The 18,788-nt window shown below is 42.7% G+C and overlaps 1 protein-coding gene across 1 annotated transcript in view; it reads right to left on the reverse strand.

The window, feature by feature from the left end:
• Positions 1-18,788, reverse strand: part of EXT2 (exostosin glycosyltransferase 2) — a 126,131-nt gene that overhangs the window by 27,710 nt on the left and 79,633 nt on the right. The window contains exons 9-10 of the mRNA XM_007455806.1: positions 18,603-18,767; positions 10,934-11,100 (exon numbers count right to left, since the gene is read on the reverse strand). Coding sequence (XP_007455868.1) covers positions 10,934-11,100; positions 18,603-18,767 — 332 coding nt within the window. The remainder of the gene's footprint in view (positions 1-10,933; positions 11,101-18,602; positions 18,768-18,788) is intronic.

Genomic DNA, 18,788 nt, shown 5'->3' on the forward strand with positions numbered 1-18,788 from the left:
GGGGCGGGGGCGGGGGCGGGGGAGGAGGAACCAGTTGCATTTTATTTCCCAGCTCTTTAGGCCTGAAATAAAAGCAGACAGACTTGGGGGGAAAAAAAATCAAACATTCAAGTAACACTATACACTGCTACTGTTCCCCCAGGAGCTCCTTGCAAATGAGTATCAAGAACTCAATAGATACTTTCCTGGTAAAATACATAAACAGATAAATAAATTATCCCAGGCTGAAAAGAATCTCCACATCTGGTAGCTCACTAGAGCTTGTCAAACAAGTCAGAAACACGCAGGGCCAGAGAAGATCATTCTTTCGCTCCTGATTTCGGGGCTGGCGAGGGAATGTAACATTTCCCAAAGCTCTTTGCCTTCCAACAGGGAATATGACCCATTTAAACAGGCAAATGACCCCTATGTTTTCTTCCAATTAAATAAATAATGATACCCAGGCATTAGGTCTTGAATCCACATGTCTGTGTCCTCAAGTCATGGACACTGGAAGAAAAAAGGCCTTTCCTACAGGGTCTGGCCTTTCATTCCCAAGAACTTACTAGGGCATCCCTTAAAGGGTTATATTCAACGTACATTTAACACCTTACAGAAGTAACTTAACCTCCTCGCACCTCAGTTGTCTCAGCAATAAAGCATGAAGTGACAGGATGGTCTCCAAGGTCCCTTCCCGTTCTGACGCCGGGTTTCTTTAAAACAGAGCTTTCTGCCTTGTCCATGGACCCCAGTACAGTGTTAACATTCCCTACGTGTGCTATGGTTTTGCAGAGGCTGGCCGAGAACTGCTGTGGCTCCAGCAACTTCCTCCGGGAAAGGGATTCCGGAGGTCGTGACGGGTTTCAAGCTTACAGCCCAGGTAGACCTTCCCCCTTCATTCCTCTTTCATCTCTGGGCTCTGACGGGAGGCCACCTTTCTTTCTCATAGCTCGGGGAGGGTGCCTTCTGCGAGCTGGCTTCAGACTCTGCTCTGTGTCCCTTAAGCAAGCTGTGGAGCCTGCTGCTTTAAAACGGTTTCTGTAAAGTGATGCTTCCAACCCTCTAACTAAAGCTCTGCTTTAAAATGCCCTCTCGTTGTGAGAAACATATGTCAGGCCTCAGAAGAGGCATCAGCAGAAACACCATCAGAACAGACCCCGGGTCACCACGCTCTCCTCTGCTAAGGCAACGGCTGTGCTCCCCCTTTCACTCCTAGAAAGCCGCTGGCATTGCCTCCAAATACGCCTGGATCCTCACACAAGCAACCTCTCTGGGTTTCACAGGAAAGCAAAGGAGTTTGACACTTTTTACGCATACAAGTTGGATTCTTTTTCACATGAACCCATACCTTATACATCTGCCTGTACTTCTGATCCCTTAGATTCATGACACCTGAGGGATTTTCGGAAGTCATCTGGTCTATTCTTCAGCTCCAGGAAGGACTAGTAAAAGCACCTTAGACACTGGAGGACCGCTGGCTGCCCCTTCCTGAAGAATTCCCAAATGGGGAGATACCTCTGTCTCTCCAGGTTTCTCTAAAAATGCTTTGGAGCCACAGTGAGAAAGGTCTGCTGCATGGTTTCTCTTTGATTCTCACATATTAAATACTGTGTTTAAACTATGTTTTATTTAATCTAGGATATAAATTTAACTACTACAAAACTAATAAAGCCTACAGACACACACGCATGCGCGTGCACGCGCACACACCACACACACACACACACACACACACACACACACACACACACACACACACACACACACACACCCACCCACCCACCCAAACCAGAAGAAACGAAGATGCCTATTTCAGAGAAGAATAAGCAGGGGAATATTTTGGTTGTACTAAAAGTGCCAATGTACCTAACATTACCTAATTGACCTAGGAAGAACATTAAATCTACAACTGCAGAATGTAGACTCTTTTTAGAAGCACACAGAACATTAACCAAAACAGACCTTTTACTGAGCCATATAGTCTCAACACATTTCAAAATGATGAAATCATATGGAGTATATTTTCTGACCACAGTGGAATCAAATCAGAACTCAATAAGAAAAAGGTAACTTTAAAAACTGACAAAAGTAAGCAATATACTTTTATATAACTATGGGTCAAAGAAGATATTAGAAAAGAAATTAGAAAATATTTTAAACTTAAGGATAATGAAAACATGACAAATCAAAACTTGGGAAGGTACCTAAAGCAGTAATTAAGGAGAAATTTACAGCTTTAAATGCATATATTAGAAAAATAAATACTGAAATCACTGATCTAAGCTATCAAGTCAAAAGGTTAGAAAAATAACAGCAACTTAAACTCATGAAATTAGAGGAAGAGATTAGTCAAGAAAATAGTTAATGAAATACAAAACAAATACACACTAAAGAAAAATCAACAAAATCAAAAGTTGATTCTTTGCAAAGAATATGACACTGATATACCTCTAACAAGGCTAAAGAAAAGGAGAGAAAACAAAAGTTGTCAGTATCAGGAATGAAAAAGAGCACACCAATCCAAATCTTACAGACTTTAAACAATAACAAGATAATATTATGGATGATTTTATAGCAATGCATTTCACAATTTCAATTAAACGAAGAGAGTCCTTGAAAAACACAGCTTATCAAAACTAACACAAGAAGAGACAGAAAGCCTGAATAGTACTAGAGCCATTAAAGAAACTGGGTCTGTAATAAACATACTAGAGTGCTGTGGGATGAGCAGTGTAAGAAAGTCATAAATATCAACTATGGCTCATGAGCAAGCTGCAGAAGCAAGAATGTAGCAGCCATGCAGTTTTCTCGATTCCTTACCATATACACACCAATTTATTTGTCTCTTCTTTTCCAATTTGATATAAGAACTATAGCTATGATATATTCCATATATACAACGTATATAGTCTGTATAACTTATTCTTCAGATGTCTGTAGTTTCCTCAGCCTCTTGAGTCTGTAAGTTTAATGACCTTTGGCAAATTTTGGAAGCTTTCAGCTATTTCTTTAAATATTTTTTTCTGCCCCACATTCTTTCTCTTCTCCTTCTGGGACTCTGATGACACGAATGTTATATCTTTTGTGATTGTCCCACAGGTCCCTGAGGCTCTGTTCATTCTTTTTTTCCCAATCTACTTTCTCCGTGCTGTTTAGATTGGCTAATTCCTATTGATTTATCCTCAAGTTCACCAGTTCTTTCCTGTTATCTCCATTCACCTATTGAGCCCACCCAGTGAGTTCTAAATTTTGGTTACTGCAATTTTCAGTACTGAAATTTCCATCTGGTTCTTCTTTATATCTTCTGTTTCTTTGCTGAGACTTTCTATTTTTCCATTTGTTTCAATAGTGCTCATAATTACTTATTAGAGGATTTTTTATGATAGCAGTTTTAATATCCTGGTCGATAATTCCGACATCTGTGTCATTTTGGTGTTGGCAACTGTTGATTATCTTTTCTCATTAAAGTTGCAATTTTCCTGGTTCTTGATATGATGAGTAATTTTGGATTGTTTCCTGAACATGTTGAGTGTTACTGTGAGATGCTGCTGCCTTTCACATTTTCTATTTTAGCAGGGAGTTTAGGTTCAGAGTGCATGTCCGGATCCACTTTTGTCGGCTCTGGATTGAATACCAACTTAATTTTCAAAGACTATATCGTGCTATTCTGGTCTGCCTAATTTGTGTGCTACCCAGAGGCTAATCTGAAACCTGGGCAGTATTCTACACTATAGTTTCTTTCTCAAAGCATTTGCTGTGTTGATTCTAGTCAGTTTCGTTCATGGGCTGATTTGAAGGGAGAGGGGTGACAGTGTGCCCAGGAGGAATCCCTCCTTTCCATAACCTCCCCTCCACTCTCGAGTTGCGAAGGGATGAGGTGCTGTCTCTTTGCTGTCTGTTGCTTGGTGCAGGCTGGGGATGGTGGACAGGACACCGTCCCCCAGCCCCCAGTCTCTGCAGCTGCGTCTTCGCTAACATTCACTTCATGGAGGACATGGAAGGTCAACTGGGTTCCACCCCACAGTCTCCAGAGTGCAGAGGGGACAGGGGAGGAGTGCCGTCTCTGCTCCTGCCTCCTGGTAGTGCAGGGTGGGAATGGTCAACAGGGCTCTGAATGACAATCCCCACAGTCACAGCATCTAGTTGGCAGGGGTACATACGGCTTCTTTCATGGTGTTTGCCTGGTGTACAGTAGGTACAGTCAAAAGCATTCCATCAGCAGGGCTGCCCTCTTCCCAGTCCTTACAAGAGAAGGTGGGTTTTTCTTTTTCTTTTTTTGCGTTTGTATGCTCGTTATCTGTGCCTATGAGTGTCACGGCCTTCTGCAGCACTGAGGCTGGGGTAAACAGGAAGGAGGGAAGGAGGGAGGAAGGAAGGAAAAAAAAAATCCAAGGGAACTCACTGCTGGAGTAACCCTTAAGTCCTGAGGACCCCAGCCAGTCTGTCTTCTTTTTCTAGGAATAGGGTGGAATGTGCTTGCTCAATCTTGTCCAGAATTGGAAGCCTATAATTTATTCATTAAGTTACAGAATACTAAGTAGAATTGTGACAAAATTAAAGAAAGAATAAATAATTAACCAGAGACTGACATTATGACTATTGGGACTCTGTGTCTCACCTTCTAAGGGAGGGAATGCAAGGCCTGTATATGTATAAAGGACAGCTGCTGCATCCTTCTTAGTGAAAAGAATACAGTTGTTACTGTTGCTGCATGGAAGTTCAAATATGTGTAGAAGGGTCTGTATGGATGCTTTGGAGTAGCCAAAGGGGTAGACTGCACTGGTTATAAAGCTACTGCCTTGTAGCCCCGAGCCCTGCTTCTAAATTCTGCCTTGTGATGCTAGGGCTGAGACTCTGCAAACATCTCACCTTTGCTAGGTGGTCTACCAACAGGGTGCACTAGAGAGAGACTGGAAAACTAGAGAGAAGGAGAAGGGAATTACTTCCTGTTTTGCCTGCTTTTCCAGACAGTGTGGCATTTCCGCCCAGGAACAGAATGTGGTTCTAGCCTCTTCCGGCAGAGCCAGCCTTACCCTGACCCCTCAGAAGTACTAGCAATAGCCAGCCGGTGGCCCCTCCTCAGAGGTTTAAGACCCAGCCCCGGGGGTGAGGGGGTGGGGTGGGGGGGTCTCTTCCAAGCTTCTAGGTTCTAACGAACCCAGCCTCTTCCCTCTCTTCCTTTGTTCCTCCCACCCTAGGGGTAGTGGACGCTCCCTGGAGTTATTCTCTCTTTATACTTTCAGTAGCCCCTGTTTGGCCTCTCAGCTCTCTAATACCTCTATTAGAAAATTTCATACACTAAATCCATTCTGTTGAAACAATTAGTATAGATTCTGTTTTCCTGACTGATACGGATTCTTATTTGTTAATATTAGAATAGGAAACAAAATGTTTAGGTGTCTTTACCTTCACCAAAGAGAGGTTTCAAACAAATGGGTTTGAATGGCACAGAGGCAGAAACAGGACAGTTACATAATGAAATCTTCCCAGGTGGCATGGTATGGGGAAAATAGCACCAAAATGAGTTGTATGCCCTTATTAAGTGCCACTTACTAACTGGGTGACATTGGATAAGTCATTTATGGGCTTCATATAGTTTATGGATGGCCTTACCTATAATTAAAAGTGAGCAAGCTAGATTATCTCTAAGTTTATCTCCAACCTGAAACTATCACTTTATTTTCAAGAAATCACCAGTAAAACCATCTGGGCCTGGATTTTTCCTTGTAGGAAAATTTTGATAACAACTTCAATTTCTTTAATAGAGGGTACATATTCTGTTTAATTTTATGTTAAGTTGTAATTTTCAAAGAATTTTTACATTTCATATAAATTTTCATAATATTCTTTTAATGCCTGTAGGATCTATAGTGACAACACTTCCTTGATTCCTTTTCATTCCTGATAGTGACAATTTGTGGGGTTTTTTTTGTTCTTTGTTGTTCTGTTTTTTTGAAAATTTTTTAAACATCTTTATTGGAGTATAATTGCTTTACAGTGGTGTGTTAGTTTCTGCTTTATAACAAAGTGAATCAGCTATACATTTACATACATCCCCATATCTCCTCCCTCTTGCGTCTCCCTCCCACCCCTCTAGGTGGTCACAAAGCACCAAGCTGATCTCCCTGGGCTACGCGGCTGCTTCCCACTAGCTATCTATTTTACATTTGGTAGTACATGTAATTCCATACACATACGTTTTTATTTCTTTTGGAAGCTGGGTCATATGAAAAGTATAACTTTTTTTAACACCAAGCTGATCCCTGGGCTACGCGGCTGCTTCCCACTAGCTATCTATTTTACATTTGGTAGTACATGTAATTCCATACACATACGTTTTTATTTCTTTTGGAAGCTGGGTCATATGAAAAGTATAACTTTTTTTAACTTTATGAGAACCTGCCAAACATTTTCCCAACCTGGTTGTACCATTTAGCATTTTTACCAATATGTATGAGACTCCTAAGTTGCTCCACAGTCTAACCGACATGTGGCACTATCAGTATTTTAAATTTTATTTCATCATTCTAGTGGGTATGTAGTGGTAAGTCATCGTGCTTTTACTTTAGAATTGCCCTAATGACTACAGGTGGAGAGTTTTTTCGTATGTTAGTTTACATCTCTGTATCTTCTTTTATGAAGTAACTGCTCAAATCTTCTGCCCATTTTTAACTGACTTGTTTTCTTATTATAGAGGTATGAGAGTTCTTTATATATTTTGAAAATATTTTTCCCAGTCTATGACTTGCCTTTTTATTTTCTTAGAAGCGTCTTTTTAAAAAGTGTTAATTTTGATGAAGTCCAATTTGGTTTCTTTTATACACCGTGCTATTTGTCCCTTACTTAAAACAAACAAACAAACATTGCTTAGCTCAGGTACACTAGAACTTTTTCCACTGTTTTCTTTAAGAAGCTTTATAATTTTAGTTCCTGCATTTAGGGCTAGGATCCATTCTGAACTGACATATGGATATCTAATTACTCCAGCACCGTTTAGTGAAAAGCCTGTCCCACCGCTATTGAACTGACTTGGGTCTTTTGCTGAAAACTGACTGATGACACGTGTGGTCTATTTCTGGACTCTATTCTATTTCATTGATCTACACGTCTAAGTTTACACCAGTACCACAGAGTCCTGATTACTGTAGCTTTATAGAGGTCTTAAAATAAGGTAGTCCTGCAATTTTGTCCTTCTTTCTTAAAATTGCTTTGGCTTTTGCAGGCCCATTGTGTTTCCATTTCAATTTTAGAACTAGCTTGTCAATTTTAACTTTTTAAAAAGCCTTCTGGGATTTTGACTGGGCTTGCTTTGAATCTATAAATCAGTTTGGGGAGAACTTACACCTTAATAATAGTGAGTCTTTGGATTCAGACGTATGATACATCTTTCCATTTATGAAGTTGTCAATTTCTCTCAGCAATGTTTTGTGGTTTGCACTGAACCTATATGGCCCCCCTTTTAATACATTTTTCAAGCTGACCCTCCCTACCCCTTCTCCAGGCAGCCACCGATCTTTTGATCACTAAAGATTAGTTTGTGTTTTCTATAAATGAAATCATAAAATATGTTCTCTTTTTCATCTTGCTTCACTCATTCGGCATAATTATTTTTAAATACAACCATGTTGTATGCATCAATAGCTCATCAATTTATTACTGAGTAGTATTCTATTGTATGGATATACCACAATTAGTTTATTCATTCAACTTTTGATAGACTTTTTTTTTTTCCCCCTCCAGATTTTGGCTTTTTACAAATAAAAGCTGCAAGTACAAATACTAATACTTGTATTAGCGCACAAGTATTTGTGTATACTTATGCTCTTATTTCTCTAGGGTGAATCGCTGTGAGGAGAACGGCGGGGTCACATGGTAGATATATGTTTAACATTTTAAACTCCAAACTGCTTTCTAAAATGGCTGTATCCAGATTATGGATCACAGTGAAGTGGAAAGGCATGCAGGCCAGAATAACCTGTCTCCTATCTTTCATATGCATGCTGGTAATGAAGATTTATTCATTCATCAAATATTACTGAGTATCTGATGAATGGACTGAATTGGGTTAGGCAAAGAGGATACAGCAATGAATAAGAGAGCTGTGGTTCTGTCCCTATGGGGCTTACATTCTAGAAGAAAAGCAGACACTAAACAACACACTTCACAATTACTTGCTCACAAAGAGGTAGAGTGCTCTAGTCTGGAGGCTTTCTGGAAGCTTCTTTTGATCTGAGTGCTGAAGGGTGAAGAGCAGTCAACAAGACAGATACGATCCTAACACACTGTGATCACTGTGACGGAGAGTAGTTCTGGGCTCCAACATAACCTCCCAGGACATACATTTTTGTTAACTGATTTGTTTATTCACTTAATCCGTCAAGCTTGCATGAGAATAATCCTAGCCTTTGGCATAAAAAGACAAGATTTAGGAGCACCATCTTCTGTCTTCCGATTCAATACAAAACTGGGTACTCTCTCCCTTCTGAATGATGGAAACAACCATCAACCTTCCTCACGAATCAGCAGAATCATGAGAATGACAGCAGCAGTCGTGGTAGCAGCTGCTAATGCGGTATCTCATAAAGAGCAGAAGAGCATACACTGCCCACCACCCAGAACCCAGAACGGGTGCTTCCTGAGCGCTGTCCATGTGGTGGTGCTACACAATCTTATCTAATGTACGTGACAACCCAATGAAGCAGATACCGTTAGTCCCATTTTATATAAGAGTAAACTACAACCCAGAGAGATTACATAAGTTGTCCATGGTGACAGAGTAGAAACCTGGGCCCAGTACTGTCCTAACTTTGTTCATTATATTAATTACTATACAAGAAATAACTTTACAAAGTTACCCTAAAGCACTAGTGGTAGGGATGCCTGAAAAATATATTAGTTTTCCTAAGCAGCAAGGTAATTTAGTGATGGACAAGGGATATGCTGATGGTTCTGAGGACTACTTTTGAGGACCAGTAGTCTTTGACGTGGTAGAAATCCTCAGGGAAGACAGTATAGTGTCACACAAACTTGAATTTAAACCCCAACTCTTCCACTTATTTAGCTGCGTGACTGCAGGCAAGTTATCTAACCTTGCTTAGTCTCAGTAAAGAAGGTGAAAAACAATAACTGCCTTGCAGGTTTGGGAAAAGATCATTAATGTATGTAAACACCCAGTAAAATTGATAGGAACATAGTAAGTTGTATATAGACAGTAGTTAGGAAAGTTGTCCCTTTCATAGCATCTGGAGAAGATCCCAATTACTGGAGATGAGGGGTTCCCCTGCCCCCTACTCCTCTGATACAAATTACTTCTTTAGAGGTAATGTGGAGTAAACACAGGGCATCAGAGGAAAGAGGTGAAGATTCAAGCTCAGTCCCTCCGGGTTTTGCACTTCATCTCATCAACACATTTTTTGCTGCTTGAAACGAACTCAAGGTTGAAAGAGATCCCAGGTTTCAATATTAATGAGATCCCAAGATTTCAACTCAAGGTTGAAAGGAATTCATCTAGTCTATCTTCCGTTTATTAGACCATTTAGACCAACTGAAATATCAAAGAGGTAGCACTCTGTCCATCTTGGCTACATCATTTGGAACGTTCCCTTTTTCAACCTTCCTTTTACCACAAAAATAAACACATGGGTATAGTTTGAAGCCATTACATGCAATGGAGAGAAAACACTGGCAGAAAAACTGGTTTTGCCATGAGTTGCCTACTTATTACTTAGAGGAATAAGTAGGTAATTTGATAGTGTATGAAAAATCATCCAACACCCTAGACGTGATGATACGAAAGAAAGACACCAATATGAATAGAAATCAATCCAGAAAGATGAGTGTATGTTTTACTAGCTAGTCTCATGCCTTTCACTGGCCAGTAATGACATCGACCAAGGTATCACACATCAGTCTATTTCACAATTTCTTTTATACGCAATGGATACATAAATATATTTTATATATATAGTAAAAACCTGGGAAAACTTGAGCTTTTAATTTTTGGTGGTGGCAGTGGTGGGGGGATTCCTATTTCTTCCCCTGAAAATCCACTTCTAATTTAAGGCTTAGAAAGTAAATTTCTATAATAAATATATGTATCACATATTGCTTCATTAGATAAAATTTCATGATTTCTTAGAACCTCAAATTTAACAAATCCTAAAAATGGTTACCTCTCTCCCAAAGACAGGATGACTACAGGGGAAAAACTTCCCCGCTCTCCCCTGTGCCAGCTGTAGCTAATTGATTTGTACACTCTGTTTTGCTTGGGTCTGATACCACCATTACACCCCCGCAGCCGCAGGCCTCAGCCTGTCGCCATCATGCATCTCGTGTACATCCTCCCTGACAGGACTCATCAATTCCTACTGCTTTTCACCAGGCCTCAGCTCTGGCACTTTCCCCTGGGGAGACCTTTACTGGTCTCCATACTTAACCCCTGAACCCAGTCTAATCCATCAGCCACATCGAATGAATGGTGATAGAGAATGTTTCTCCCCAAAGACAGGCAACCAGCCTCTCCACTTAAAACTCAGAAAGAAAGCCATCAACAGGGTCTGCTTTCTGTTTGTCAGTGTCGCCAGCTTCTTCGCTTATTGATGTTTTTATTGTTGCTGTGCCCAGCTGCTTGAGTCGGGGAAGTGGTATTCAAGGAGACATCAATTAAAGTGCTTGTTAAACGTCATAGATGCTCTTTTGAAAATGTCCCCTGGGACTCTCCCTGGGAGTTCCCAAAACTGGTGGATGGCACAGTTGTCATTTTGGAATAGGGTTTCCCCAAAGTCCTAAAGAACAGCTTCATAACCTACACTCCTACGCACAGCTTTTGGACGCTACTAGAATTTAGAAATTACGACTTTACAGAATGAAATATAACACTCTTTATTCGGAAAGACAAGCAATAATGGGCAACAACTATCCAAAAATGTAAATGCACTGTTTGAAACCTCCTTACCTCATAACCGAACTGCAGCTCATCAGAGGTCAGCATAATGATATCGTCGTCAATAGCCAGAACGGCCTCCGTCTCGATTTCATCGTAAGGGAAGAAACGGTTACTCAACTTGTTTTCAGCAGTTCTTACAACTTTTAATGGAACCCGGATTTTGGGCCACAGAGAATCTGGAAAAAGAAAAACCAAGGTATTTATTACTCTCCTAACTTCTGTGAGGAGATAAACTGGTGAAAGCATCGCATCACAAATGAGACGGAAGAATCAACTCACATCCATGACTCATGAAATCCACACGCACAGCTGTGCAAGGAGAAACTCTTATAGGTGCGTTTTTATAATAGCCTACATTGTAAATACTTCTATCCTCTCTACATCCCTACAACACTACTGATTCTCAATGTTGTCTTAACCAGAATCCACAAAGTGGCTTCAACTCACAACTGAGAGAGAGAGGAGCAAAACGACTTGATGAAGGTCACGGTGATGAGAGGACGAATGGGCTCTGGACTGCCTCATGCTCAGGCCCGTAGTTTGAACACCAGGACTCTACCACCTCTGCACAATCCTTCCAGGTAGGTACACCCTAGCTCAAAACCTGCCTGCAGCTCTGCTGGGAAATACACGTGCTGAGGACAAAAGCGCCTGCCCCCATCACGCCATCACCAACAGCTCCCAAGGCTGCCAAATCCACCCTCACAGAACTGTGGCCCTGAAGGAGTTCAGCTTTCCTAACTTAGCACCTTACCACCTCGACAGCCCTGCTCTCCTGACTCACTGGGTTTGGTTTCTCATTATGATCAATTTACAGAGTAAATATCGAATATCTAGGTCCAATTACATGGGATTTTCTGGCATACTGAAGAAACACAAACTCATGACTTGCCTTACATTTTTCCCATTCTACTTTGAAATGACTGAAGCAATTTAACCTCAGCTTCCTTATTTTAAAGCGTTGTGTTTAGCATAGCATGAAATTAATACTTCTTCAATACAGGACCCACATCCACAGACCTCAGTGTTCTTTACAGAGGGCAGTTTGTTCTTCACGCAACAGTTGTCAAATGAGAATAGAAAAGGTATCATACTGCTTCCAAAAACCCAACACGTAATTGTGGGAAGGTCTAGTTTTTGTGAGTCTTGAAGCCCCAAAATGCCTGTGGCCACTCCAGAGTCACCATACTGAAGGAGAAGTGTGACAGAGGGAAAATCAGCAGGGAAAAAAACCTGTCTTAACTGACTGCAGATAAAATCTCTTACGCATAATTTACAATACATCCATGTAACACGTTGGGGTGCTCCAAGGGTCTTAGAAGAGGCAGCCCCAAGGGCAGCTTCCCAGCAGGTTCTGTAGACACCCCAACATGCTTCCCAGTGAGGCCGACAGCTCCTCTGCAGGCAGCTTTCCAGCAAGTTCTGCAGATACCTTCAACAGCAACTCCGACAGTACCCCAGCTGGCCTGATAACACCCCCTGGACAACTTTCTGTTGAATTCCACGGGTATCCAAGGGGCTGCTGGTTTCTTGTTTGCCAGTCTTGGCCTGTGGCACCTGAGAACCTTCACCATGCAGTGGGCTGCAGCCACCCTGTCTCCAGCCAGGTCTGAATGTCAGACCTAGCTGGGGAAGAGGCTCTCCCAAGTTTATTTCCTGTAATCCTTAGAGAGCTCTTTTTTACCGTTTAGTCACCAATCTCCTATTCCTAGTTAGTAATTATTTATATTAAACTTTTCCTGTTCAAGTTACTGTGTGGTTTCTGTCTCCCACCTGGACCTTGACTAACACACTAGGGATATCAGATGAAAGGGGAATTGTTTTCAATGGCCTCTGAAGATAGAACCATGACCAATGGCTGGGTGGAAGTTACAGGGAAATTGATTTAAACTCTAAATAGGTAAGAATTTTCTGATGCAATGAAATGCCTTCAGCAACACAATGTGCACTTCTATTTGAAATGCACTAACTTTAGAGACCAACAAGATGCCTCTGAGGTCCTAGGACTGTATGGACAGTAACACTGCACAGAAAGAACAGTCTCTGGAAAGAGCTTCAAATCTCAGGTGTATCCCTTACCAGCTATGTGATCTTGAACAAGTCAATCACTTTCTACCTGTTTCTTTGACTGTGAAGATGGAAGAGGAACACCATCTTCACATGTGAGAAGGTGTGAGGATGAACGGTAACGCATTTAACAGCACGGTGCCCGGCACCTAGCAGACATCCACTAAGTGTCAGTTGTGCTTTCCCTTGAAAGTCTGAGTCTATTTACAGACCAAAGGATATTTTTGAACCTGAGGTAGTGGTGGCAAAGTGGTACACATCAGATCTGGTATATTACTCTGACAATCCAGGGGCGTGTCCTCAGCATGTATCTTCAATGTTTACTTTGAGAGGAACAGAATCCCTGCCATTAATCCTCTGGAACTGAGAAAACCTAACACACTAGCGGAACAAAAGAACATGGAACTTTTGCCATGTTAATTTCACAAGGCAACAAACAGCCCCTCTTTCTGCAGTACGTATAGAAAACAGGCTAGCTGCCTGTTTAGACGTTCCTCCACCCTGGATGAGATCGGGACTTGCACTTGGGGAGTGTGCACAGCATGATGGACAGCTTTCCACATTCTTTGCCTGCATATATCCTAAAATTACTTGAGACAATGTCCATAAAGAACTAACCTACCTCTAGAAAGTCTTTGATGGGGAAGTTTTAGAAGGTGATGAAGGCCAAAGAGGATGATACGGGGTGCAGATGGGAATGCAGAATGAATCATGGCTTTTTTGGAAATGCGATTACCTCTTCCTGTTCTGGGTTGGGCCTGGATAGCCAAAGGCAGCTTTGGCAAAAGGAGTCTCCATCTCAATGGTCCAGCTGTCTATGAACCATCGTTACTACAAGACGGGACTTCAAGTAGAATTCCCAGTTTCTTGTTTTCACATTTTTTTTTTTTTTTTTTGGCGGTACGCGGGCCTTTCACTGTTGTGGCCTCTCCCGCTTTGGAGCACAGGCTCCAGACGCACAGGCTCAGCGGACATGGCTCACGGGCCCAGCCGCTCCGCCGCACGTGGGGACCTTCCAGACCCGCTGTGGCCTCTCCCGTTGCGGAGCACAGCCTCCAGACGAGCAGGCTTAGCGGCCATGGCTCACAGGCCCAGCCGCTCCGCGGCGCGTGGGATCCTCCCGGACCGGGGCACGAACCCGCGTCCCCTGCATTGGCAGGCGGACTCTCAACCACTGCGTCACCAGGGAAGCCCTTGTTTTCACATTTTCAAATAAAATAGGCCTCTAAGAAAAGGAACTACCTTTCTCTTGGGCTTTAGCATCCCTTCTGTGGAATACAGGGATAAGAGGGCAGCAATCAAAGAATAAGCATTATAATTCTCCCTGCCCTAAAGCAGATAATTTTGATATGGGATTTTGATTCTGTTTAAAAAAATAGGGGGACTTCCCTGGTGGCGCAGTGGCTAAGAATCCGCCTGCCAATGCAGGGGACATGGGTTCGAGCCCTGGTCTAGGAAGATCCCACATGCCGCAGAGCAACTAGGCCCATGTGCCACAACTACTGAGCCTGCGCGCCACAACTACTGAGCCCCCATGCCACAACTACTGAAGCCCGCGCGCCTAGAGCCCATGCTCCGCAACAAGAGAAGCCACCGCAATGAGAAGCCCGCGCACCGTAACAAAGAGCAGCTCCCGCTCGCCACAACTAGAGAAAGCCTGCACATCACAACAAAGACCCAATGCAGCCAATAAATTAATTAATTAAAAAATAGGACAGGAGCGTGAGGTAGGAAAGAAGAATATAGGTGAGAGAGAATAGAGTTTTTTTTTTTTTTTTCTTTCTTTCTTTCCAATAAGTATTTTCAAAAGAATAGATTTACTCTTCTGCCTCTCCTTGAGCCCCTGATAAGGACCTGGTTCATCTGCATAATCCCAAATTAGAGAACTGACAAAGCCTGATGATTTTCTGAGCGCTAAATGGCAATCTGAATAGATATAGTGGGGCCTAGTGCACAGCGCATGAGCTTTGGATCCAGAGAGACCTGTGTTTATGTCTGGCTCTGCCATTTTGCAGCTCTGTGATTGAGGCAAATTACTCAACTAATCTGAGCTTCACTTTTGTAAAATGGGAAGAATAACAGCTTCCTTGCAGGTCTGTCACAAGGAGTAGAGATAATACGTGTAAAGCACTTAGCACAGTTCCTATTGCTTGGATATAAAAGGTACTCAATACATGGTTATAATAACGCTGCATCATTCTCATCTTCACAAATGGATTCTTGTAAAGTCTAGGAACTTCACCTCCCCTCTGACAACTTGAAGAGGTGTAGACAGAAGAATATGGGGTGACTCCTTAGGGTGCAGAAGGAAACAGTGTCACAGCTAGACACCTTCAGCCTCTTGCTACACTGCTTATCCCAGATGGGCTCTTTTACTTTACTTCTTGAAATTCTAAATGGAACCACATGAATTATAGCTTGTGTCTCATCCTGTCAATCTGTAGCTGGCAAACAGAAATGTCACCTTCCATTCACACAAAGTAGTCTGAAAAATAAGAATTCTCAAAAACATTGCCAAATTTATGAAAAACAAACAGCTGAGCCAGCTGACCTGATAACTTTACAGTTTTGAGCTTTAGTCCAGCTTGAAGGAGAAAAAGAACTCCTCGTGTTAAGGATTTTTTAAAAATGTGTACCGATTAACAGTTTTCTCCAAGTTGGTTGCCAAGAGCCACGTGAGCAAGAATTCTCCAACTCTGCCAAGGTACTACACAATGTTCAGGTTGCCTGACGATGACCCAAAGCCCATCCTGGTGATCACTGTCACAAACACAACCACAGATCCACAAACTAAATGATCAGATTATCTCCATACAAATCTTGAGCCCCCTCCAGGAGTGCTAGAGCTGCCTGGTGTACAGCTGGTTCCCATGACCCTCACTCCCCAGGTCCCAGAATTCAGCTCGAAGGAAGACAGCTGCTGCTTCTGCCTCTCGCTTGCCTCTTCCGAGGTGACCATGCTGAAATGCTCAGCCGATCCCATCCTGCCTGTTAAGAACTGTGAGAGTCCCAACCTGCAGCTGGGGTCGGGATGGGGGGTTCTTGGAGATCAACTCAAATTTAAAACTGAAATCAATTAAAACAGAAGAGGCTGAGTTAAACCTATCTGAAATGTACAACGTAGCAGCTTCCTTCAGACCGCGGCCAGGGGCCAAGCCTAATAGCCTTTACACCCATCAAGCCTGGGAACTAAAGAGCCAGGGAGAAGGAAGGCAGTGGCTTGCCCTTTCTTCTGACAGAGCTCAAAACCAACGTGACGAAAGCTCGCTGGAAATTTCTATTGCCTAGTCTAAGTATTTACTTGAACTTCAAATCCAGCAATTTAGATTTAAATGTAACCAAAAAGAAAAAAGTATTTGGTTGGGTTGGAGAGTGAAAAAAAAAAAGGCGGGGTGGGGGAAGGGGGCAATTTCTGCCTACACTAACCCTCCGAGCAGCAGGCATGTTAGCCACAATATTTATTCTAGTAAATGTAGAGAGAGCGGAAAACATCACTTTTGCCTCTAATATTTCAAAGCCTTGGACTTGCTTTTTAAAAAATATATATGTTACTAATGCCGTACATGAAAAATCAGATGCCTCTGCTGGCACGAGGGCCAGAGCTGACAGCCGCATTCACCAACTGAACCAACACCCCACAGAAGATTAAACATGGTTCATGTTCTCCCTTGACAACCACGTCACCAGAGCTGGAGCCCTGACCTAAAAAACACTGTTAGAGAAAAGCTGGTCCAGTCCCTAACCGTGTCAAAATTAGGGCCTCATCAGTTGAGGGCTGTCTTTCCTCCCTAGAGCCAAAATATTTCAAAAATAAACTAAACTCTTGGCCACAGAATTAACCACTACACTTTACTAGGGTGTACCAAAAATTAAAACTGAACACCCAGCTCCAAAACCTAGGTTTGTCCTCTTGCTTTTAGTTATGCCAATGTAGGAGCTTAGACCAAGAAGGAAGAAAAAGATTTCTCCTTTCTCGTAGTTTGTAATGATACTTGCCCCAAAGAAGTGACTCAAATTTACAATAAATGATTCACCTTAAGCCCGAAGTGGCTAATGAAGTTTTCTAAGGACAGAACTGCGTATATGGGCAGGAGGGCGGGGTGAGGGTGGAGGCTCTCTGAAAGCTGGTGGCCTCCGCGTGCAGGAGCGTGACTGCAGCATATGACACAGAGCTGTTCCGCGTCCCACGAGGGACATGCAGCCTTCCTTCTGAAAACACGACCTCTCCTTTATAAATGAAGAGACGAATGAGCAACGCGGTACCTCCGATCCCCCTCACTCTGGTGGACCAGGGACTCCCATGACCATCCCTGCGCTGCTCCTTTTGTCCCGTCCTCCTCCCTTTCGCCCTCTTAGATGGCACCTGGTGCCAACACCTTTTCTTTTTCTTCTACCCCTTTCTTCCTCCTTTATTGAGAGTCAAAAATAAATAAATAAATAAGATCCAGAAACGTTGGGAGGAAAAAAACTTGGCATAAAAGATAGTTAATAATAATAATACAAAAGGCAGTGTGCTTCAGGGCATACTATTCATTTAAAATAGCTACTTTGTTTACTAAACTGTGGCTCTCTGAATATAAAAAGTAAGTATTGATTCTCTCAGAGAACAAAAGTTCCACCAAGTAAAAATTTTTAAATGTCTTAGGAGGACATTTAAATCCTGATTTGCCTCAGACAGACAGACATCCTTCTCCCAGCCTAGACTATGGATCTGCTACCGGGAGTCTCCAGGGTTGACTATCCTGACTTCAGTATAACCAATTAAACAAGAACAGCCATAAAAAGTGCAGATACTACTGTCACGCAATAAACTAGACCTTATCGGTGATAGTGGTGCACATTACAAACTTCAAACTCATTCCTTGCTCTAATCCATCAGAAACTTCCTGGCTTTAATAGGCTATAAAGGGCAGGAGCTTTGAAGTCCCTGGGATTAGGATCAGTAATAGACGGACTGAATGAGAAACAAAATGCAGGTGGAACGTACTCTATGCGTCCTGAATTAAAAACAAATCCAGTGAATCAAACAGCCCTCAACCCTAGCTGCCAGATTACGGGAGTGGCTAAGGCAAGCAACAGAGACATTAAGGATGAGCCGGTGGGAACTTCCAGAGAGGGCTCACTTTAAGGAACTGATTCAAGCCTGGGAGGGAGTGCCTTGCTAACTTTCCCCATCGGAGGTGAGGCCGTTCTTTTCTTTTCGAAGAAGAGCACAGTATCGGAGCAGAGATAAGGAAGGAGAAAACTAATGCCTTTTAAACTGAGTTTTCATGTAAACAAATCAGCTGAGATGGCTGAGGGAAGCTGAGATCTGTTTTCCCAAGGCTGATGGCCTTTGATCCTATTGATTCCTAAGCCCTCAAACACTTGTGGCTACAGAGCATGCCATGGGCTTAGAGTTAAACGGGCCACCCTAGAGCAAGGATGGGATGATTGAGAAAACCAGGGTCATGCTGTCTCAGAAATGGCATTACTGCTGACAGAGCAGGAAAATTCATTTTAAACCAAAGGATGCAAATCATTTGGCCATCCAAATATCGACCCAGCTGAGGGGTTCGCTAACGCCCAAACCAGGCCTTTCCTGAATGCACTGTCTCCCCTCCCTTCTTACCTTCTGGGGGGTTCTTATTCTGATTATTCCAGACGACCAGCAGCTTGGATAAACTGGGCACCTTGGACACTTCAGTGATGACCCGGAAGAGGCTCTCCACTCGGTCATAGGTGAGGACGATGGCCGTGAAACCTTGAGACTGTGGCGGGATCAGTGGCAGGAGGAAGGGGGCGGTGCCCCCCGCAC

This window comes from Lipotes vexillifer, unplaced genomic scaffold (assembly GCF_000442215.2).
Source record: "Lipotes vexillifer unplaced genomic scaffold, Lipotes_vexillifer_v1.1 scaffold977, whole genome shotgun sequence".
NCBI classification, from domain to species: Eukaryota; Metazoa; Chordata; class Mammalia; order Artiodactyla; family Lipotidae; genus Lipotes; species Lipotes vexillifer.